Source organism: Psammomys obesus, unplaced genomic scaffold (assembly GCF_907164565.1).
Source record: "Psammomys obesus unplaced genomic scaffold, mPsaObe1.curated_primary_1811, whole genome shotgun sequence".
Lineage (NCBI taxonomy): Eukaryota > Metazoa > Chordata > Mammalia > Rodentia > Muridae > Psammomys > Psammomys obesus.
In genome coordinates, this window is record NW_026596155.1 from 1671360 (window position 1) to 1696716 (window position 25357).

Sequence of the window (25357 nt, forward strand, 5' to 3'; positions counted from 1 at the left end):
GCAGGTTAAATTAAAATCACTGCCTGTGAGATCATATATATATATACATATATATATATATGTATATATATATAGGCAGTTTCCTTTATAAGCATTGGCTAAAAATTTAATTTTCCTTTAAAGATACATAGGCAGTATTTTAGACAATATAATTTTAAGTTATATTCTTGCAGCAAATAACCTATACAGCTGTCATTTTCCATGTCCAAAGATATCCAGTGAGCTATGACAAGTGCACATAGTTCTGGGAAAAGTACCTAATTATGATATGGGTAATTTCCCCTGTGCCCTTCTGCTGTCCACCCCTTGACCACATCTCCTGCCCATGGCAACCACTATTGTGATTTCTGTGATGACAGTTTCACTTTTGCTGGAACTTAACATATAAATGCAATTATACAGTTGTTCTGGTCTCATTTCTCTTACTGTGTTAAAATACCCCAGCAAAAGCAACCTAAAGGGAAAAAGGGTTTGTTTTAGGTCACAATTCCAGGTTATAGCCCATCGCAGCAGGAAAGTCAAGTAGGAGTCACAAAAAGTCCTATCACATCCATAGTCAAGCGCAGAGAGAAATGGAGGCAGGCATGGCGTGCATGCTCAGTGCGCTGCCAGCTTTCTCTACTGTCCAGCACCCAAAACAAAGTAACAGTGCCACCACTTCCAGGCTGGACCTTCCCACATCCATTATGGCAACCCAGAGAGTGTCCTGCAGACATGACCACAGGACAGACTGGTCTGGATAACCTTCTACTGACACTCCTTTCCCGGGTTATTCTAGAATGTCAAGTAGAACAATGATCACGGCAGCCTTTTGTGTCCAGTATTCTTAGTTCTTAGTACTTCAGCCTATAGCTATGACCCGTACCAAGGACTGAAGAGTTTCCTTAAACACACTGTGGTCTTCTTTATAGTTTATGGCCAAATGTTTGTGTCCTCCTCACACTTAGTGCTGAACTCATGACACTCAGTGCCATGGTACTAGGTTGAAGGCAGCAGATTAGGATCCAAGAATAGAACCCTCATCAATGGCATCGTTGCCCTTATAAAAGGGGCCTCAGAGAAGTTCCTGTGCCCTTCTGGTATGTGAGGACACAGACAAAAGACAGCTGTCAGTCAACCGAACTATGAGTCTTCACCAGACATGAAGTATTTGGATTCCTTGATCTTGGACTTTGCAATCCCTAGAGTTTAAGAAATGATACCTGATAAGCTAGGGTCAGATGGAAGGGGAGGAGGACCTCCCCTATCAGTGAACTTGGAAAGGGGCATGGAGGAGATAAGGGAGGGAGGGTGGAATTGAGAGGGAATGAGGGAGGGAGCTATGGCTGGGATACAAAGTAAATAACCTGTGGTTAATACAAAAAATAAAAATTACATTAAAAAGTTGACCTTCTGTAGTTTATAAGCCACATGGCCCGTGGTGTTCTGTTACAGTGCCTCCAACAGACTACCCCATGGAGCTTCTTCCCCATGGCTCCATTTCCTTCTGTGGTAGATGGCTGTTAATTACCCTTTTATCTGTGTTTCTTTCCCCAGCCTCTAAAACAGAGGCTATTACCCCTACTCTGTGCTGTCATGCCCCTGTGACAAATTGTGTGCATACTATTTTTCATTCTGTATTGTAATTAAATGTTTGTGCATTAAAGGCCCTGGCTAGACTATAATTTTCCTACAGGCAAACTTTTTTATTCATTTTCCTATTTTCAGACTTATGACAAAACACTGAATAAGATCATTGCTTAATGAATATTTATTTAATGAATACATGAATAAAGGAAGATTTTTAAAGAGTGTACAATTCCACTTCCAGATATTGCAAGTCCATTTAAACTATATAATTTAAAATATTTAACTAGGAAAATTAAATATAGCTTTCCAATATAAATAATATATAAATACTAAAAGCACAGACTAGTATACTGCATGAGAACTTGGCTGTCACAAGAAAATGATGTATTTAGTGACTAGTAAAATGGCAATAGTCTCAAAAGAATTTCATGTCTTTTTATACTTAGTCAAGGGAGATGTCAGTTAGATTACCAAATGGGAACCAGCTCATTCTATTTTATTTGATTAGTGCATTTATGGCAATTATACCCTGCTCAAAAATTAAGATACTAGACCAGAAGCTAGAATAGGAAATTTGATTATGTAACTGGCTGTCTATGCATATAAAACCAATCTAGTGACCAATCATGGAAGACCATCACGTAGCTAACATCGACCCACCAAGAAAATCAGAGAGCTCTAAAAGACTTTGTATGCATTGACAGCTTGTGTGTGTATGTATGTATGTGTGTGTGTGTGTGTTCGTTCTTGGGTTTTGTTTTGTTTTGTTTTGTTGCCTGTGAGTCTCAGTATCTGTTTCAATCCCCTGCTGGGTGGAGTCTCTTAGAGGACATCTATGGTAGGCTCTCATCCTGTTTCCTCCCTTCAGCCATTTCTGGTGCCTACTCTATTTTCCATTCTGAATGAGAATTAAGCACCCTCCCTAGGGTCCTCCTTGTTATTTAGCTTCTTTAGGTCTGTGGGTTCAGTTGGTAAGGGAGGAAGGCTACCCCTTTCTGAGGATTAGGGGATGGGGATAAAGGGCAAAAGGGTGGGAGAGTGGGATGGGGAAGATGAGGGAAGGGGCTAAGATTGGGATGTAAAGTGAATAAATTAAAAAAATAATTAAAAGGAAAAGTGTTTTCAGCACAGAAACCTCAATCCTTACACTTGTAGAAGGGAAGGAAGATGGTAAACATGTACCTAACTGTCTTTCTGGGGCCTTGGATTCACTATTTAGTAGATTCCATAGAAATACTCAAGGCACAGGACAGCTTTTTCCTATTCATGGTTAAGCAGCTGTATTGTTAAATATGCCTTTGTAATAAATCACTTGGTCCACTTTAAAAAAAGAGGTATTTTTCTTTTTGTTTTGTTCTTAAGAACATGAAGTTGGGTGGGTAGGAAGGCAGGAGAATCTAGGAGGAGTTGGGGGATGGGAAACGATATAATAAAAATATACTATGAACTTCTCAAAGAACGTGCTTCTTAAAACCTACTTACATATTCATGAATTTATATATTGAATTATATCTTTTTATTTAAAGAAAAGTAATTTGCTGTCAGGCTTCTCATTGGCAGAAGGTGGCAAGGAGACACCATATAACTTTTATGGAGTTTCTCCTCAAACCATGAGCTGAGTTTTTCTATCTAAGCTTTTAAACTCAGATATTTCATCATGAAAAGAAATCTAACTAATTCAATGAGGTACCTCGAAAAATCAGATTCATAGAGACAGACAGCAAAATGTTTCCTGGGGCCAGTGGAGAGGAGCAAGAGGTTCAGCAAGTGAAGGACACAGTGTTTCAGCTTTGCGGGTAAATAGAGCTCTGCAGATGTGTAATGACCACACAGCAGTGTGAGGACACTCCGAGCCTCCGAGCTCTGAGCTTGAGATAACAGATGATAAACTCTACACTACATCAGAAGTGAAAAATAGAAAATCATATCATTTTATTTTTTAATGAACTAATAATTTAGGCACTTTTAAACAAACAAACAGAAAACAGAGATATAAGCAGCTATGATGCAACTCCTGATTTAAGAACACGATACAACCTTTACTCATAGGAAGAGGATCAAAGAGGAATTTGATCATGCCCTGATGGGAAAAGAAACATGTGAAATGCAGAAGGACATGTGAAATGCAGAAGGTCAGGCTGGAAAGCACACTGTCCAGTACGAAGCTTTCATGTAGCATGTCATAAAGGAATCGATGCAAAGTGACACTAAGGCAAGGAGATGCACAGGGATGTCTGTGTTTTCAGGCTATAGCTCATTACATGTTGAGTGTGTCAAATAGTTTTTAAAAGCGATTAGCTACAGTATCTTTATGTTTCTTATTGCTTCAGATATGAAACATTGTTATGTCTACTAAACTTTTTAGGTGTAATAAAGTTCTCCAGATTATTTATACCAAAATTATGATGTTAACTTGCATTTCCCTCACTATCAGAAAAGAGAAGTTAAGCTAATGTGGTAAGCACAAACCTAGCAGCTTTGTGTCTCACACTCAAAATGTCGAATGAAAGAACTAGAATTTCAAGGAAAGGAAGAATATCGCACTTTGAGACTAAGTAAACTCTGAGTAAAACTAAAACTAATTATTATTTCTTCTAAGTTGCCTATGAAATTCTGAGATGTTCAAGTTAGTCATTTTTAGAGCAGCTAATCTTTGATAGAACTAGATAGAGGTTCAGTACTATGGGAAGAATGTGAAAACTTTTATTTTTATTTTAATGTTACGTTATATAAGTTGTTTGTTTTTCTTCACATTAGGGAAGAATATGCGCTTTCTTTGAGATGGAAGGGATGAAGAGAATGAACACGTAGGATTTGTCAGGGACCACATCCATTTACTGAACTAAAGGAACTCAGCTTCCCAAAAGTCAGAGCTGTAAAGTGCTCTCAAAGTATTCCAGTTCCTCCAGCCGTGAGGAGAAGAGAGAACAAAGACAAGTCTTGAGTGATTAGAACAGGCTGCATAAACTGGTGGATGACATGCGGCAGAGACTCACTCTTTGGGGCAGTTCACGGTCAAGGTGCGAGCTAGCATGGTTGGGCTACTGGATTGCCAGCTGCTCAGTTTTCTTATTTCCATTTGATGAAAGAGGGCAAAAGTGCTCCCCGGGGTCTCTGTCCCAGCATTAAAATTTTTTAAATTACAATTTATTCACTTTGTATCCCAGCTGTGGCTCCCTTCACTGGTCCCCCCGACCACCAATCCTGCCCTCCCTCCCTCTTCTCCTCCCATGCCCTTTCCCCAGTCCACTGATAGGGGAGGACCTCCTTTTCTTCCATCTGATCCTAGCCTATCAAGGCTGACTGTGTCATCTTCCTCTGCAGCCTGGTAAGGCTGCACCCCCAAGGGGAAGGTGATCAAAGAGTCTGCCACTGAGTTTATGTGAAAAACAACCCCAGTTCCCATTACTAGGGAACCCACTTGGAGACTGAGCTGCCATGGGCTACATCTGTGCAGGGGTTCTAGGTTATCTCCATGAATGGTCCTTGGTTGGAGTATCAGTCTCAGAAAAGACCCCTGGGCCCAGATTTTTTGGTTCTGTTGCTCTCCTTGAAGAGCTCCAGTCCCCTCCAGGTCTTTCTCTCTCCCTCTTCTTTCATAAGGTTTCCAGCACTCTGCCCAAAGTTTGGCTATGAGTCTCAGCATCTGCTTTAATGCTCTCCTGGATAAAGTCTTTCAGAGGCCCTCTGTGGTATGTTCCTTCCTGTTCCCTGTTTTCTCCTTCTCCCAAAGTTTATCCCATTTGCCTTTCTGAATGTGGATTGATCATATTACCCAGGGTCCTCCTTCTTTGCTTAGCTTTTTAGGTGTACAGATTTTAGTATGATTATAGTATATGTCTAACATCCACTTATAAGTGAGTATATACCATGTGTGTCTTTATGCTTCTGGGATACCTCACTCAGGATGATCTTTTCTAATTCCCACCATTTACCTGCAAAATTCATTATTTCCTTGTTTTTATTTGCTCAGTAGTGTTCCATTGTGTAAATGAACCACAATTCCTCCGTTGAGGGACATCTGAGTTGTTTCCAGATTCTGGCTATTACGAATAAAGCTGCTATGAACATGGTTGAGCAAATGTCCTTGTGGTATACTTGAGAATATTTTGGATATATGTCTAGGAGTGGTATGGCTGGATCTTGAGGAAGCACTATTCTTAATTGTCTGAGAAAGCATCAGATTGATTTCCAAAGTACAAGTTTACATTCTCACCAGCAGTGGGGGAGGGTTCCCCTTTCTCCACATCCTCTCCAGCATGTGTTGTCATTTGAGATTTTGATCTTAGCCATTCTGATGGATGTAAGGTGAAATCTCAGGGTCATTTTGATTTGCATTTCCCTGATGACTAAGGACACTGAGTATTTCTTTAAGTGGTGAAAAGTTTTATAATATGCAAAGCAGAAATTCCTTTAGGTTTTAACTCACAAGCAAATAGCATTGCATATAAAAATCAACTCTGTTTACCATTTGAAATAATTAAATCTCTTCACACTAATAAATACTTACTACTTGAAAATAACCTTTTGAATTTCCTGGCAATTCCCCTGGATTTGCTTACCCTCCATGATGGTCAAAGGGTCTTCCACCTTCGGGCGCAGGATGTTGGGACCAAAGACAGTTGCCAAGTTCTGTGCACTCATCTTGTTAACTCCTGAATAGGACTGGACTTCATCCAGAAACCTGGTGGTGGCAAGATCCCCATTGAAACAGTGAGAAACAGTCCTTTTTTTTTTTTTTTTTTTTTTTTAGTGGCATGAAATGGATCATATGAACTGAAATACGCTCAAAGATTATCTGTGGAAACAGAACTCTATGGAAATTCAAACATCCGTTACTGGGATGCACAGACAGATTACACTGCAAACGACGAGGCATTGGGCAGCAGGGTCTATCAAAGGACTGTTGGGCCTTGTGTAGCTTTGTCTCCATTGTCAACTAAGTGAGTTTGGAAGTTATTACAGATCTTGAGAGTCAAGAATATGTCTTCCCTTCTGTTGTGGTTTACATGGGTATCCCTCAAAGGCTCATGTGTTAAAGGTCTTTTGACACTGTTGGGGAGTCACAGAACCTTCAAAGATGAAGTCTCGTGTGGGGGGTTTCCTCGAAGGAGATATTGAGACTCGGTCTCTGATGATGAGGGGGTGGGAGATCTATAAGGCCAGAGTTTTAGGAAGCCACGTTAGTGAGAGCTGAAAGCACAGTGTCACATATGTAACAGTTACTCCCACACTTCATCCCACTTCTTAAAATAGCGAGACCTTTACAAATGAAAGTGACCTTTAATACAAACATGTGTTAATATCAGGAGAAAAGGCTAGTTTTACAGAAGCACGCAACTGTCTTGGTTATTCCAGGACTAATAGTTTCTCTATCGGTACATTATCAGCATTTTTGAAGCTCCTGAATAAGCTTTCCCTACCACATCAATGTTTTAATGTGTCCCAGAACTAAGCCTGGGGTCTGGGGCTGCATCTCAGTGGTAACGTGCCTCCCTGGCATAGGACAGACCCCACGTTTGACCCTGGCACGTCAAAAATAAAACTAAATAAATAACAAGTAACAAGGTTTGGAGTAAAGTCACTCCAAAAAATCTGTGACAAACATAAACTGTAAGCCCAGAAATCCATAGGTACATGACCACGCCCATTTGACCTCAGGATGACTTTCAAAGCCCTTCAGTTCCCCGTGCAGTAAGAAAGGTCAGTGCTGGACTGTGCACTCCTAAAAACAGGTGACCGTCCTGGCATTGTACTACCCGAAGAGAAAAGCAGTGATTTGAAATGCAATAAACAAAGGCAATACATGCCCTTCCAATAAAAGATACCTGAAGATTTAAAACAAGCCTGGTCACTAAACAAGTGGCTCTACACATGTTTCTTCCTGGTTATCCTGCCTCACCACAGGCTGAAACTGACAGGACCAATCACTCTGAAATGGAAACTAATCAAGCCTTTATTCTTTAAAGTTGACTAGCTTGGCTACTTTTTTCATTTTTACAGTAATAAAAAGATGACTAGCATGCTTACAATGCTTTGGATATTAAGTTTAGACACACATTCAGCGAGAGAATAGTGCATAAGATCATCTGGTAAAAATCCATGATTCGACAGAGGAGGAATCACTGTCCTCATGGGGAATTTAAGAGCACGAATTATAATCTATTAAAACATAAGTTCAAACATTATGAGAAGTAAAAAAAAAAAAAATGTCAGTTATATTGATGAAAAACTGCAAGCACATATGTCTCAATTTACCCTCAATTTAAGGGTTAAAGAATAAATAGCAAAAATTAACTCATCCTTGGGCAATTTCAGTAGAAAAACTGCTCTGTCCTGGCAACCCGCATTGAGTGGCTCATAACTATTGTAGCGCCATGCTACCCATCTTCCGGTTTCTGCTCTCGCCAGGCACATACTTGGTACATGTACATAGAGGGCATTTGCACATACACATAAAAAAAACTTTAAAATAAAGCTTAAAGATCTGTCTAAGTGTTTGAGGAGTATTGTTGCTCTGTGAAGAGCCTTGTGGTAGGCTCAGCAAACCTCTGTTAGTCTCTTTTACCTGAGGGGGAGGCTCACCTTCTCTTGCTTAACACAATAACCTGAATAGATTCAAAATTCTCGGACAAAAGCTTTCTGTGCTTGTAAATGTGTGTTGGTTAAAACAGTCCCTGCTTTCGGAAGGTGTGAAGTCAAAGGTCCTACATGTCAGTAAACACAGCGATCAATAGGAAGGATGTGATGGAGGTCTGGAAACCCAGGCTTCCTTTCATTGTCTCTGAATGCCACACTGCCCACTTTCCTAAACCTCATCGTCGCTATGAGAAGTAGCTGTTTTCACTACTGCATTTTTTTTTTTAACTCAAAAAAAGGTACGAAAACTGCATGAAGGTGCAGAAGAAAATAGTCCGGGATAGAAACCGCATTTCCAAGCTGCCTTCCTCAGTCTAGGGCTCTCTTAGGAACGCTCCACAAACGACTTTGATGAAACCTTCAGGCAATCTATCTTTAATGTGTGGAGACAAGAGACATTTAAAATCATCACGTTATAAAATCAAGCAATTCTCATGTCCAGGAACTCTTTGAATTAACCTTGTGAAACGTATTAATTTTCTGTGAGACTATCATGGAAGCTCAGGTTGCTTTATTCACTGCTACACGTGAGTTAGCATCGAGCTAAACGCAATGTTGTCTGGTTTAGATTTGTGCTGAGGAAAGTTCTTACCTGCAAATGTACTTGAGGAGGTTGTAGTTAACCACGGGCAGGCTCTTCACTTGCTTCACTAACTCCTTAACACCCTGAGCACAGACAAGAAGAGAAGGAATGCATGTTACCGTCTGTGTGCTAGGTTCAGAAGGCCACCAAGCAGGGAACGCCATTCGGGCACTGCTGTCGCTGCTGCAGCAGCAGCAAAATGACCCTGCCCTGAAAGTGTTCCACCATCACAGAGAGCAATCTAGCACTATTTCCAAAGATGCACAGGTATTTTAAGTACCTCTATAAATTCAGTCACATATTCCATGATGGCATGTCAGTGGCCCAACAGACTACATCATCCAGAGACTCTGTGTGGTCTCTGCACGATAGACAGCTGCCTGGAGACATGCTCCTTGGAGCTGCTGCACAGCACGAGGCTACTCTTTTGGAAACAGTCTTAAAAGCGAAGCTATTTTAACTTAAAAAAATTGTTTGCAGTTGACTTGAAAACAGACTATAGCTTCATTTGCAATAAAATTATCTTTAAAAATAGCACATACAGAGTGACTATCCTTCACAATTGCACACGCCCGGAGTCTAGAAAGATGTATGCCTTCTGGCAAGTACCACTCTGCTCATCGGGAGGGAAAAATTGGAAAGGCTCATCCAAGGGATTTTCATAAAGAATAAATAACTTCTTTGGTTTTGATGATTGTAGGATGTCCTCGAACATATAAAGGCCACAGAAAGGTCAGTTGATAATGGGGTCTGATTTATTCTTTCTTAACATGGTCAGGTAGTGTGTATTTTAGTTTCAGAAGACAGACTCTGTTATGACTACTCAAGTATTATTCTTGATTCAAAGGAAACTTCCAATAATGCTCTTTTAACACAAAAAACAGAACAGTGTTTATGAAAACAGGCAGCAATTCAAGTCTTGAATGCCAACAAAGCCAGTGGTGGAAAGGACACACTCTTCAGCAAATGGTGATGAGCCAATTGAAAGTGTAGTGCAGAAGAATAACATTGCCCGTTCCTCGAATCAGAGACAAGAACGGATTCCTAATGGATTTCGGGTGTTAACATGAGGGCTACAGTAAAAGCCTCAGGGGAACCTGTAGAACTAAAGCCCTTATGCTCTTCCATGAAACAAGAGCTTTTTGGCCATGACCTAAAAAGTAAGAGTGGTAGAAATGGATGAATTAGATTCCATTGAAACTGGTAAAAAAAAAAAAAAATACTTCTGATACAAAGTTTCTGATAAAATACAGTATCTGGAAAGTGAAGAGATAACACATGCAAAGAGAGAAACTATTTGCAAATGACTTGTATCGAAACTGTCTTTACAGCTCAATGATAAGAAGACAAATACAGTTGCCTTCTAGCCCTGAAGATTCAACAAACTGTAGATTAAAACTCCTAGAAAAAGCTACTTCTGTATTGAAATTGACCAGCATTTCCTAAATAGGCCTCAAATCGCTATTTGTAGGCCCCTGTGTTGTCCTGGGTTCTATATATCTAGAGCTGACCTAAAATACACAGGAATTTGTGCCCAGCTTATGCAAATAATACAGAATTTTATGTTAAAGACACAAACGCTACAACATTCTTACACAGTTCTGGAGCCAAGCCCTTTAGGGATTAGAATGGCTGGAAAAAAATGCAAAAACAGTAAAACGACAGATAAGAAGGTAGCACCGCGCTCTGTGACTTCTCTGAGATATGTGATAAATGTCAGATGCCAATGGCAGACATGCAGGGAAGTTGGAACCAGTACTATTTGCTGGTTCCAACCAGCAAAGTTGGAAAGTCTCATGGCCTCCTACAGAGTTTAGTAACCCAGCAATTCTACCTGTGAGGTATATAAACAAGCTACATGTAAAATATGCCAATGCAATCTCGTGGGCACAGGGGCAACCCCAGCATCATTCAGTAACCCAGTGTTGGGCATGAAACGCATGTTCCTTGGCGGAGGAACGGATGACAGTGGAATAGAATTTGGAATTATAAGAAATGAGGTACTGATAGGTGTTACCGCATAAACAAACCAAGGAACTGACAGGAGTGAATCAGAAAACAAAGAATGCACGGAGAAGTGAAATGAAATGTCCAGAATATGTAAGTCTATTGGGGCCGGGGGAACAGATCAGGAGTTGCAAGCACAGGAAAGAGAGATAGGAAAATAAGGGATGATGTTTTTTATGGAATAATACAAATGTAAGTATTCTAAAATTAGAATTTGGTGATATTTGCACAACTCTGAAAATGTACTAAAGGATACTGAACTACAGTTTCAACAGTTGATTTATAGTACACAAAGAATATTTCAAAAGTTTTTTTTTTTATTTTTAAACAAAACAAGCAGAGGCACCAGTTGGTACCAGGCTATTTTTTTTTTTAATGCCACTTATGGGGAAGATGACAAAAAACAGGGCACTAAGAGACAGGCATGAACCCTTCCCTGAATTAGAAGGCTCGAGGCAGCGTGGCCATCAGCCATTAGGGGGTGGAAGGCAGAGTGATTTTACTCATCTAGCTAGGTTCTCTCATCAGAAAGCTTCGAAGATGGGGGTTTGGCTCGATGTGATGTCAGCACCTGGCACACGGTAAAACAATCCAAGGGCAGGGAAAAGGGAACTTCCACATCTAAAGACTAAAAGCACCGCCCACATCCCCAAACGTGAGTTTGTGCAGAAGTGGCACCGACTCACCGCATCTTCGTCCTTGCTGAGCAGCGTGGCACACGACAGAAAGTCTTCGTACTTTGCGTAAGGAATGACGGGCTCTGGGAGTTCCCGGAGGTACAGTTTCAGCAGGGATGCCACAGTGTGTACATCTGTGTTGCTGCAGGGACAGGAGTTTGGAGACACTCGTTGGCAAGGGTCCACACAATTCTACTTACGTTTTTCATCATATGTATGTCTAAGAGAATGGTGCCAAAGTTTGCGATTGAATCAGCTGATTTGGTTTGCAGGGAGTACTCGCTGCCATACTGCTCAGCGGATGCCACCACAAGTAGCAGGAAATGGACACTGAAGGACACTAGGCCTTCAGTCTGGCCTGAAAACACTTAAAAGGCCAAGCATTTTTCTAACACGCAGAGCTGACACTAAACAAAAGCACCAACTTTGGAAAATAACACGAATACACCAGGTTGTAAAATAAAATACTACACGATTCACAAAGAAGTTAAATCTGTGTAAGTGTGGGAGCATGCATTGTTTTTGGTTTCTTGCTCCATCTTTCAAAGTGCTGAACTTGTTTCAGGGGACACACAGACCTGTGGTTGCAGATATCTGAAACTTAGCGCGCACTAACTTTTCAAGCCTTGCTTATCTTGAACATGACTGATTCTGCATAATGGCTTGTCTAGAATTATGAAATGCTTGTGGGCTCTCAGAGCTCCTAAAGGAGAATACTCTGAGCATTTAACATGACCTTTACACAACTTTCATAATTTCTCTCTGGCTGAATGCCAGCGTGGCAGGATAAACCGCAAGAACATTAATTGACATTTTGCTGTTTGTGCCTCCCATTTCTCATTAATCCATGAAGACAGAAGCCAGCGTGCTGGCACATCCACCAACATAATGTACTATGCAGTAAAATGACATAATATTCCCATACATGTCTACAAAGAGGAGGGGGAGAAGAAGGAAGCGTTGCAAGTTAGTTATTCCCCGTGACCCAGGAAGACTGGAAGGAAACCATGAGGGATTCTGAAGGAACTCAGAGCCTACACTTCACTCTCAGGCTGTGGTGGAGCTAAGCATCCGGAGGACTCTGCCGGCGAAGGTGGAACTGGGCGCTAGGATGCCCTGCCTAGTGAACCTTCTCTTATTCCAAAGACGCCGTACTGCAGAGTCCTCACAAAACCATGCCGGACAGAACAATGCGCCACCAGGTTGATTTTTAACCCCTAGGGTGATTTCATCCTGCCTTTACTACACAGCTAGTCCATCTTGTGTTTTATGTCAGAGACTTAAGGGCGTTAAGGAAGAGGCCTTATTGTAGCCTGCTCATCATATGCAGACACCCCAGTGAGAATCGGCAAGATAAAAAATGGCCACAAATGCTGGTAAGGATGCTGGAAGGGGGCACTTGTTCACTGCTGGCGGGAGTGCAAACTGGCACAGCCACTCTGGAAATCAGTGTGACCACGTGACCCAGCTTTGCCACCCTAGGGAATATACCCAACTCTACATCACACTTCCGAGACAGCCGCTCACCCATGTTCATTCCAGCTCCACTCACAACAGCCAGGGAACGGAAGTGGCCTAGACGTTCAGCTGACGGACGGACGAGGAGAATGTGCTATATTTACACAATTGGATGTTTTTCAGCCGTTAAGAAGCGCGCAATTACGAAATGCGCAAGTAAATGAGTGAAGCTTCGAACAGTCATTTTAAATGGTTCTCCAGCCTCCTGTGAGTAGCAGCGCAGAGACTGGCTGAACAGTAGGTGGCGCAAGTGCAAAGCAAGATGCAGGCGAGGGCCGGAAAAGGATGAAGAGAGCCGTAGGATGGTTCCACCAGCAGCTTGTCTAGAACCCGAGCCATGAATACCTCAGGAGCAGAAATATTTAAACTATGAGTGAAAGTAGGGGGGAAGAAAGGGGGTGAAGAACTGATATTTGGTGCCATCTCTGAGTGACATTACAATTAACTGTCTTGCGATATAGCACATCCTCACAGCACTAATTACACAGAAATGATTGCGATCCAAATGACCAAGTATCTTCGCCCTTCATTCAGTTGGTGACAGGTTATCAAACTTTCCACTTGAAAGTCCAAACCTCGAAGTTTATGGCTGTTTTGTGAAGTTTATGGCTTATTAAAACCCAGTGTTTCCCCATAGTGAGATTGTGTCATAGGAAAATCTATCACAGAGAATAAAACTCCTAACTGACAGCGGGGACACCTGCACACACCTGGCCTTCAGTGCGGGGCAGTGAGGAGCTCCTGTGACAGCCCACCCCCGGAAGTCCCCAGGCAGAACCCTGCAGGACAGATGTTCTTCCTGTTTAATCACTCACAGCTGAGCTACCTCTGAGTGAGGCTGTTCGGTGGGAGCATCAGGTTCCTTGCCAACGTACACAGGCTTAGGTTTCTCAGTGGAAGAGTCCCACTCAGACATGAAGATGGTTTGCCATGTCCGCTGCACCCATGCAGAGCAGGGAAGCAGAGAGGGACGGCTCCAGGACCCTGGCGGAAGAGCTTTGGGACGGAAGCGTGTCTCAGCCTCCCTGATCGGTCGGCACACACGGCTCGTTTCTGTGTCCCTCAGTCCGAGCTCACTGCATGAAGTATTTAAAGAAAGCCTTCCCTCGGCTCTCTGTGACTGGACTGACTCCATGTTCTGGTGGGTCATCTTTCATTCTGCATACGACCCTCCATCCCTGAGGAGTTCCTGAGGAGTGGTATGCACTGCCTCACGCTGCACGCTGGAAGGAACAGAAATCCGCCCCACAGAGCCTTTTGTCCTCCGTAGACTTCCATCCCTAACAGGGCATCGACAACACATTTCCTTGCCTCCTTAGGTTCTGCTTCAGAACTTTCTGTGTAACTGACGTGGCAGGTGCGTGACTTTAAGGGCACTCCACATGTAGGCTTCCTGCAAATGTCTTGCTCTGTGCATACTCTGTGTACAGAACTCATAGTCATCTGAACCGAGATAGAGGCCCCTACAGTCCTTCTCTCCTAAGACACACACACGTACACTCACTCACACACATTCATGTTTCAGATGTCACCGTAATGACAAGGTAGATCCTACACAGACAAAACCTTGCAAGGTTTAAGCCTAATAATTAGACACGAGAATCTTTCAGTGTGGGCGCTCTGTGCAGAATGCAGTATAACCAATCCCTTGCTTTAACCCAACACGGTGGTTCCTAAGGCAGCCACACGGGATGGTACTACAAGCATTGTGGACTTACCTGTGAGAAGCACAACAAAAGGCCCTAAGATTCCCTTGAAATTAAGAAATAATAATGTTGCATCCATTGGGCCCCAGGCAGGACTTGAAGGAGATTGAGGAACAAGGAGTGGGCGTCTCTGAGCCGCCATGTTGCCCCGGTGCTCAGCTCCACCGCAGCTCATCAAGACACCGGAAGCATCTATTTGTAAAACTTTGCTTTTTCAACTGAATTTTTTTTATTACCAGTCAAAACTGGTACCGTCTTTGGCAGTGAAACCCAAATCTCGTCAAGGTTGCTTACTGCACACCTCCCCGAGTGCACCCCGGAATTCCACACAGAAATTAAAAGAGCCTTTTACCTCCAGCCAAAGTCCAGGACCAGACTGAGCTACAGCTTGTTCTGATTCAATTCTCCTGATTTAATGGTTTGTGGAAACTACATCATGACCTGAGCTATCTTCTCCCCAAAGTCATGCATGGAATGCTTTGGCCCCTAGCATGAAGGTATTTGGAGGTGGGGCTAAGACATCATTGGGGGTAGGTGAAAAGTCAGGAGGGTGGGTCTCTCGATTGTCAGGACAGGCGGCTCCATAACAAGGGAAGGTGTGAGACCCTTCATCCCCTGTGGATGCACTGGGGGAAGCTGCATAAGGGCACAGCAAGAAGGCTCCACCTGCAAGCTAGGGACACAGCTGTCTCTCCAAGTCAGCTGTGCTGTGCCTCTAACCTTAGACTTCTATTTCCAGACTTGGGAAAATACATTTTCTTTTTTAAGCATATCATTGTTCATGCATAGCTAACTGCTGCACTGTTTTCTTCTCTCCGTTGTCTTCTAAAGTTACATAGGAAGGCTTATGCAGCACAGATTCCTTCCTCACGGCGTTCATCACATCGAAGTGATAATTTCATGCAAATTACTGCCGCCTACCACACACTTGCCTACTTGCACACACATACACACATATACAAACATTCACACACATGTACAAATACACAGACACACGCTTTTAAATAGTTGTAGCTATTTCAAACTTCCTGAAGAGAGAAAACACATAGAGAATTGAATTTGCTGTTGCTCTGGGAAGGAACCAGGGTGGGAGCAGGAGAAAACAGGAAACGGGCATAGGAGATCTTATAAGGGTGAAAAAATATTCTTATAAATGTTGAATTAAATTTATTAAACTTATTTAATTTTATTTTAAAAATAAAATATCTTTGAAATTCATTAAATAACTGACTAAATTTATCTTAAAAACATTATGGCATGAACTTTCATGCAAGAAATAGAATCTGAATTAAAAAAAAACATAAAACACACTTTTAGAGCATAAAACTTTGTGAATGCTTTCTTTCTTTCTATGGGAATTGCCATGGTGACTTTAAAACAGAAATGAATTTCCCTGGACAAGAACACTGCAGGGAGTATGGCTAATCACTCGGAGTCTCACACGTAGATATGAATAGATGACATTTCCTATCACATATTTGGCCAATCTAATTGTCATCACCCACACCGAGGCCCTGCCAGCACTGGACCCAGCCAGATGTTTATTGTACGAGAGTAATAAGTGCTTGCTCCCACCAAGGCCTCGCTCCTGAAGGCGGCGGTGCCAGGCAAGTACTCTGCCACCGACTCCACCCCCAGTCCTGTGTTGTCTTAAGTGATCGAACACAATAATCCTGTGGTGGAGCAAGGAGGAAGTCCTCGACACTGGGATGGCAGACTTGGGCATAGACTCAGTCCCTTACTGTCTGCCGCCAGAGCCTGAGTTCTTATCTCCCGTGCCATGTTCTTGTAAGTAGACAAACACACAGGAAAACATGCCAATGACTCAAGAACTTCTTTAGGCTTTTTTTTTTTTTATCCATGGCCCTGCTGAGCATCAGCCTCATTCTGCAAAAATGAACCCAAAGGAAAGCGAAGCTCTTAGATCACAGGCCCACAGGTCACTAAGTGCACAGCCAGGAGATCACAGCACAAAGAAACAGGACTTCTGTGTAGTTGCAGCCCACACCTCATAAAACATTTAGTAATTAACCATTCATGTCTCTTCCACAGAGAACAGTTGCCCTTAAAGCCCATTAATTTTTCAGACCTTGTTATGTTAATAAGAAAGTTTCATGGAACCCTTGTGTGACATAACCAATATCCAAACTGCAGTGTGATCTGGTTTTTTTCCAGAATGTGGCCTCTTCCAAGTAATACCTCATGCCACAAGAAAAGACACATGTTAGAAAAAGTGAAAACTGCAAATATTTGATTTTTACCAGTGAAGACTCAGGATCCAGATGCTGAGGTGAAAACCTGCTAGCTCAGAGAGGCAGAGAAAGCACCAGCTGTTCTCAGCTCAGGTCTGGATGGAAAAAGCCAAAAGCAGAAGAGTCTGCTAGCTCAGCTGATGGTCCAGGGGGAAAAGGTCAAAAGCCCAAAACTGAAGTGCTCCAAAGCTGCTTCTTCTCCATGCTGTCTTAAATATCCTTATTCCTTAATCCCTGTCAGTTAGTTTCTTGTACTGCCTCTTGGCCAAGGATTAATTTTATTAAATCTTGTGTACAGAAAGCGCTTGGATTAAAGGTGTGTGCTAGAGCTGAGCACACCAAACAAAATACAGGTTTTCATAGTTCACAGTCTTGGGATTCACAGTGGGATTCACTATCCTACAGCAGACACTGGCATCTTGCATAGAGGAACTAAGTTTCTGTTGTTCTTTCACCTCTTGATCCTGTCAAAGTGCTGTACCTCGCTACTGCACTTTTCAATATCCCTATTTATCAACTAAACAGCTATGCTAAAGGTCCCGAGCAGCTGTAGCCAGGGGCTGGTTTAGTGACAGAAATCTGTTGTTACTGACTTCACACCTATGGGAATGGGAATGGGTTACAATTAAAAAAAAAAAAAAAAAAGAAGCTTTCCACTCAAAAAGTTTGCATAAATATATCATTTACAGAAAAAAAAATAGCAACATTGTCAGTAGAGCTGTTAAGCAGATATGGTTAAAATCATGATGGGGCTGGGCTGGTGCTCTTCCAGAGGACCCAAGTTTGGTTCCCAGCACCCATATTGAGCACTAAACAACTGCTTGTAACTCCAGCTCCAGGGTTCCGATGCCCCCTTCTGGCCTTCACAGTCACCTGCACACATACATAACACATATAATTAAAAATAAAAAGAAAATAAGCCCTAAAATCATGATGGTATGTGAATGGCAAACTTTAGAAATGATCAAAGTCAATGTTTATAAAATGTTGTCGCACCATTGTATCTACAAATGGTGTGACATAAAATGACACAAAAGAGAGAAATGCTAAGACTCACCACAGCTAAGCAACTCTCTATTAGAGGGCTGGTTTGTCTTGACTCAGTGAACTGGTGCTTTTCTGTGCTGAAACTAGGCAGTCAGTTTCCCATCTACACACTCAGGGCTTGCCGTGGGCTGACTACAGGAGCATTCTTTGCCTCCTGAAATCCTTAGTGTGTGACCCCATCACTTTTCATTATCCATATGCCCACTCTCCTTCCCCCATTAAGCCCCCATCCTTAGATGTCTGATTCACACTAGGATACAAAGGTTTCCTAACTGTGGATTTTGCTGCTGAACTGCAGTGTTTGAGTCTTCATTGGGAACAAAGCAAAAATGAGTAGGATGGTCCATTTCATGCTGTCCCCCAAAAATCAGGCCCGCAGCAGGATGGGTAATTATGTGTTCTTCACAGTAGTTCTGCATGGTATGACATAACTAAGCTTCACATTTTACCTGGTCAGAAATAGTATTCAGTTCCTGAGGGTGTTAATCCCCCCAACTTCTCTAAACCAAACTGAGGCACCCCACTATACTGCCTGTGACCACAGATGTCCCCTACACACTTGCAGCCTAGGTTCTAGCTATCATTTACCAGGTTGTGGTTTTAGGACTATAAACCTAAAAAAAAATCACCTGAAGTTTATTTAAAATGCAGATTCCTAGGAAACCCTTAATGTTTATATTAGGAGAGTGGGTCTAAATATATACTTGCAAATCAGTCTCATGCAAAGTGATATTTGGGAACTGCGTTCCCGTCTGCAGAGCCTCTCTCCTTTTAAGATACAGTGAAGTCGAGAGCTCCCTACTGCTTTCCAGAGGATTCATTTTTAAATTGTCGCTCTTCTTTATCTTCCAATGTTTACATTATTTTAAATGGTCTCTGCTAAGAAGTATAGTCTATTTTTTTTTTTTTTTGCCAAACCATTTATGTAATAAGGATGAAAAGGGGAGAAGACAAGGAAAGATGAAGGAATCATGAACAGAGTGTGTTGGTAAATGGCTGTAGTGCCAGGCCAGCAGCTGCTTTGCGGGACCCCCCAGACAGATGTGAAGTGTCCCCAGCTGCACACAACCTCTGCCCTGACTGGAGCAGTGTTGGCAATGTGCAGTTATTCCACCGATGAGCAGTTGACGGTAGGACAGTGACTTCCAGTCTGCCAAACCCTTGACCCCACCTCCCAGCACTTCCAAGAGGTGCCCTCACAGCTGAGACCATCTGGAGGGCTCCGAAATGACAACAGGCTTCTAATTTGATTTTACACCTCCCTTATTTTTGTTGCTTTTAAGTGGTAGGGGAGTTTAATATGAAATGGGGTGTTTTGGTTCGCAATCATTCCTAAGGAGCAAGGTAAAAACAAGAAGGCCTGGAAACTATGATAGTTATTTGTTTGTTTGCGGTTTTTAACCGCTGAAAGCAGCTCGGCAAATACCGATTCCTTCAGGTCAGGGAGAAAACCCTTTCTCACAAAATTAAAAAAAAATTTTTTTTCCAAGTTGGCTGCAGAAATCCGTAACAACTATAGAACACAAAGCCACATGCATGTGCCAGTCTCAAGCCTGAACTGCAGAACTGGAGAAACAGCTTGGTGGTAGCTCAGTGTAAGAGAGCTTGCATACAGAGAATGTCTAATGCCTTGGGTTGATCCCAGCATACAGAGGCAAATGAACAGCATTAGATACAAAGAAAACCAACGAGCACTTGGTCTTATAGACGCTATTGCATCTACTTTCAGCCTCTCTAAATTCAAGTGGCTTATGTTTTTTAAAAACAAACAAAAACTTTAAACAATGTTTGTTTGTTTGGTTGGTTTTTTTGCCTGTGTTTGAGAAAACTCTGAGTAGAAACTATCATCTCGCAGACCCTAAATGGCTTCATAGCTTCAAAAGCCCAGACACTGTCACGAGGACAGATGCAGAGAGCACAAGATCAGTGAACACACAGCACTGAAAACATCATGGGCTGAAGAATGGACCCCAGTTGCTGAGATAAGGAATCACTCTGTAGTTGAGATCATGGCTTTCGAAAATCACAGAGTGACTAAGCAACGTGTTCACCATGCCACGCTACAGAGCAAAGTGTCAAAAACCTTGATTCCAGTGCTGCGTGTGTGCCTCTAAATCCTGATCATTTGTATTTATAAGCCTAGGTATTTGCTGAACCTGAATGTTATCTATATCAACAGGTCACAGCATTATTGAATTTTGAAATATTCATCTCTTCTTTATTCTTCTATATTCTAAACCTTATGCAAAATGTTATGAGCTAAATATAATGATATTTAAATTTAAGCTTGATAACATTCATTGCTGTCAAAATTTTAAGTGTTTTAACTGTCATTAGAAAAGCTACTTTAAAAAATCAAATGTTAGGGCTTAACAGTAGAGTTTTAATATACTGATTAGAGATTTTTGAGGAAGAATAACTTCCAGAACTTCTTTCCAATTTTTAGCAAATATATTTTGCTAAAATATTTATCCTCTATTTATACTGTTGGCCCTTCTGAATGACACTTAAGCATCTTCCCTAGGGTCCTCATGTTGTTTAGCTTCTTTTAGGACTATAGATTTTAGTATGTTTATCCTATATTAAATGGCTAATATCCACTTTTAAGTGAGTGTATACCATGCCCGTCTTTCTGTTTCTGGGATACCTCACTCGGGATGATCTTTTCTAGCTCCATCCATTTTCCTGTAAATTTCATGATTTCCTTGTTTTTAATTGCTGATTAGTATCCCATTGTGTAAATGTACCATAATTTCTGTATCTATTCCTCAATTGAAGGACATCTAGTTGTTTCCAATTTCTGGCATTACTAATAAAACTGCTATGAACATAGTTGACATCGGAAGTGGGAGAAGACAGGGAACAGGGCGGGAGCCTACCACAGAGGGCCTATGAAAGAATCTACCCAGTAGGGTATCGAAGCAGATGTTGAGACTCATAGCCAAACTTTGGTCAGAGTATAGGGAATCTTATGGAAGAAGATAGAATGACTTGGAGGGGACAGAAGCTCCATAAGGAGTCCAACAGAGCCAAAATTATTTGGGCAGAGGGGGCCTACAGAGACCAATAGTCCAATCAAGAACCATGCATGGAGAGGACCTAAACACTCTGCTCAGAGGAAGCCCATAGACTCAGACTCTAAGTGGGTTCCCTAGTAAGGGGAACAGGAGCTGTCTTTGACATGGTCTCAGTGGCTGGCTCTTTGATCACCTCTGCCTTCTGAGGAGGACAGCCTTGCCAGGCCACAGAGGAAGATAATGAAGTCAGTCCTGATGAGACCTGATATGGTAGGGTCAAATAGTAGGGTAGAAGGACCTCCCCTATTAGTGGGCTAGGGGAGGGCCATAGGGGGAGAAAAGGGAGGGTGGATGGGACTGGGAGGAGATGGGGGAAAGGGCTACAGCTGGAATACAAGTGAATAAATTGTAACAAATAATAAATCAATAAAAAAGAATTATATATTGTACACGTGCTCAAAAAAAACCCCACTAAATCCTTTTGACTCTGTTAAAAGCACTCATGATTAGAACACACAGGGAAAGCCATTTATTTGTTTAGCTTTTTAAATATTGTTTTTAATTTAATATCCTGCCATGGTGGCAATCGTCAGTTAGGTGGTCAACCTAACCGAATCTGGAAACAGCTAAACCCCAAGCAGCTGTGCTCTCCTGTGATGAATTTCCTCAGTCAGATTTCTGGAAGCAAGGACCACACCCAGACCACAGCAGCTTCTAATGGAAGCCCAGATAAAAGGAGGTAGAGAAGAAAATTCTGCTCGACCTGCTCGCCTTCTGGTCAGGAAGTCCATCTACTCTGCTGCTGCAGCATCCCTTTTCTGGTCTCAGAGGCAACTTCTTCAGCCTTCCAGTGTAGACTGAAGTTCAGAAGCTCCCAGGGACCCTCCAGGCTGTCAGTACCAGGCTGGGAGTGCTGAGATACCCAGCCTCAATGACTGAACAACTTCAAGATTCTCAGTTCCCCAGTGTGAGACAACAATGTTGGACTACTCAGACCTCATCCAGGAAGCCCGTCTAATAAACCCCTTTAATGCGCCCTCATCATATCAATTCTGTTCCTTTAGAGAACCCTGACCAACACATGATAAGTTTCTGCAGCTTTCACTTACATTTTTCTCATTTGTTGAGTACATTATGAGAAAGTTTTTCAAATACGAGCCTGCATGCGAGCACGTATACCTTCACTCTATTATCACTTTCTGGGGGAGAAAACGATTATGGGTTAACTTTAAATGATTCACGTTCCCAGACAACTCTCTCCACCTCATAACGCAATCTGTTAAGAGGTCTATATGTCAAATACCAAATCCAACCAGCTAACTTAAAGCGCAGATGGGGCAGGACATTCTACTTGGAGAAGGATCTGGGAAACAGTCTCTGTGTATAAGTGACATCCTCCTGGCACATGTGGATTTTTGTTTCCCTGGCAAAGCAGCTCACCATTGTGTCTGGCCACACATGTACTGCTCTGGTTATTTCCTGCTCAGATCACAGACCTATGAATTCCTCTCCTCCTTCTAAAGGCAGTGGCACCCATAAATCTTCATATTTATGATTATCATGCGTCGCTGTTTACAAGGATATATGTAATTGTTGGGTATTGGTTATGTTCCACCACCAGCAAGGAAGACTCCAGACGAGGATGGACCTGGTCTTTTGTTTCCACCTAGGGCAGTGTTTAAGGCAGGTGTTCCAGAGATACCTGGTAAATGAATGCGCGCTTAACACTGACTCCCAAGGGGACTGCAGATGATTTACCCCGCCTGCTTCTATCAAGAGGCAGATTATCTTTTTCCAGTTTCATTTAATTTGAGTAGGCCTTAATTTGCTTTTCCCCTAATAATGTTGAATGTGTATTACTCTGTCTAGCTCTGGGTCTTGCCTTTGTGGTTTACACTAGACCGAAGCTGCCATCAAATGAGTCCCAGTACTGGCTAAAAGGTGAAGCCCCCAAGAATATAAGACTTCAAAGAGCAGACATGCCCCTCAACCAGCCATTGTCATTCTGTCCACACCATCAGGCATCTGCTGTTATTTATGAAAGCTCTCACGACACCACAGCTACGCTAATACTGTGTGGACTAGAGATGGGAATGGATATCTCCAACAAGCATTGCCCAAAAGAAGACTCTGAAGATATTGGTGTTTTAACAGCCTCCCACCACTATCACCAAGTTCAGCTTGGTTTCTCATGGAGCAGTGGATAGGGCCATCATTGGTACCACTTAAGCGGAATCTTAAACAACAAAGGTGAACACAAAACGTCAGGTGTGGCTGTAAGAGCCCCGGCTGAAACCTCTAAAGACTTAACACTGCACAGATCCTCCTGGCAACACAAAGAGGGTGTTATAATTTTCAGCCTGTTTACATGTGATGAGCTCCCTACCACCATGCATACATTTTCCATAAGATCATGTTGTATATAAAGGTGATACAATATTTCACTGTAAGCTAATAGTTGGTGGGAACCTGGCTTGGGGATCATTTGCTATTGAGAATATTCATTCTTACGGGTGTCCTAGATTCTATAAAAACATCCCTCCAGTCTCCCATATTAGCAAAGATTTGCTGCAAGATCTAAATGACAAGAGCCCATGCATTAGCTATTTTTCTTTGGCTGCAACAAAATGCCAATGAATTATACTAGAGGAAGGACATATATGGGTTCACAGTTTGTGGGTACTGTCTATCGTGGACAAGATGGAGTGGGGCAGAATCATGACATACTAGGTCACGTTCTGTCCACAGTCAGGAAGTAGCTTGCTTTCTCCTTGTCATTTAGGCTGGGATCCCTGGCCATGCCAATGACATCACCCACACTTTGGGTATGTCTTCTTCCCTCTCCTACCACCCCCAGTTAACCTTATCTACAAACTAACTCACTTACATGTCCAGAGCTTTGTTTCCATTGTGATTCTAATACCATCAGGTTGACAAATAATATTAATCCTCAGGTCATGGCAGTATTAGTTCCAAAAACATACTACATTCTTACCAGCCTATGCATGTGAAGCCCTTATAAAAAACATTTGAAAGGGATATAAAATTTATTGTTGTTCTGTGAGGTCCATTACAGAGGGAGTTGTTTTTTCCCATCATGCAACATTCTTCTATGGCAGATTCCTCTGTGATTCAACGCTAAAATTGTACATTTTCTCTAGCTGAAGGGCTATTTTATGGCATGGCTATCGCTCTCTATGTAACTGCTGCTTATCTTCAGAATACAGAGGAAGACACAGGTTGTCCTAGACACAGCACATGGGCAGTCTTGAAATCTGTCCTCTGATGCTAGTTTTGCAATCATTTAGTTATCTTCACACTTAATATTCCCCGTAAAGTTTTATAGGTTATCTATGAGGCCTTCGTGAAAAGGAAGGATTCCAGTCAAATAACTGATCTTGATTCACTTTCCCGTTTGCTAATCTGTGCTACTTTTGCTAACTGGATACACATGCCCCCAAATGCTCTGGCTTGTCCTTATTTGGAGGCCGTGGAAACTTTGGAAGGCAGGTCTGGGGGGAAATCATCATTTGGAGAATGCCTGTGCAAGGGGCAGCTCATTCTCGCTGTGAGGTGGACAGCTGTGTACCAGGCTGCCCTCCCCATCACCACATGATCCTCTCTCAGGCTTAGGAAGCATCAACCCCTCACAGACTGACACCTCCGTGGTGTGAGAGCCAAGTCTGCCTTCCTTTGAAGTCGGTTATCCCAGACATTGTAGCGGCAGAAACTCAACGAAGTATTTTAACATAAAACTAACATTTCCTTCAGGTTTTAAGATCTACATATTTTATTGTGTCAAATGAATCAGTATTTCATTAATCATCTGTGGGGGTACAGATTTACTATTACAAGAAAATCTATAATAAGCAATTTTGTATTTAAAATTTTTTCACGTATCTATTTTACTTCTGGGAATAAAACTCCTGTTTAGGGCGGTGACTGAAGAGCACATCCCGCTTTCCCAGAACACCAGAGTTTGATTTGTGGTACCCATGTGGGGTGGCTCACAGCTTCCTGTAATTCCAACTCCATGATCTTTTGGACTTCACATCTACCTGAACTCACATGTCTATATTCTCTCACACAGACATACATGCATATATGTAATTAAAAATAAATCTTAAAAAAAACAAAATTTTTGTTTAAAAAATAGTAGCGAGTTCAATTATTTTAGGAGGACTGTAAGGAAATGCACTCTTGTTGATATATATAGCCCAATAAATGTTGTCCGCACTGAGAATGATCATCATCTTTAGGACAATAAAGAGTGATGAATGATGCAGCAGGCTTGGCTTGTGTTTCTGTCTTGAAAGTCTCCTATCTTCAAATATGTGAGAAT

The 25357-nt window shown here is 42.0% G+C and overlaps 1 protein-coding gene across 7 annotated transcripts in view; it reads right to left on the reverse strand.

Annotated features, from left to right (window-relative positions):
* Arhgap24 (Rho GTPase activating protein 24) overlaps window positions 1–25357 on the reverse strand; it is a 636889-nt gene that overhangs the window by 13876 nt on the left and 597656 nt on the right. For all 7 annotated transcript variants that reach the window (XM_055594596.1, XM_055594597.1, XM_055594595.1 and 4 more), the window contains 3 exons: window positions 11485–11617; window positions 8801–8874; window positions 6132–6253 (listed from right to left, as the gene is read on the reverse strand). In XM_055594596.1, the coding sequence (XP_055450571.1) occupies window positions 6132–6253; window positions 8801–8874; window positions 11485–11617 (329 nt within the window). The remainder of the gene's footprint in view (window positions 1–6131; window positions 6254–8800; window positions 8875–11484; window positions 11618–25357) is intronic.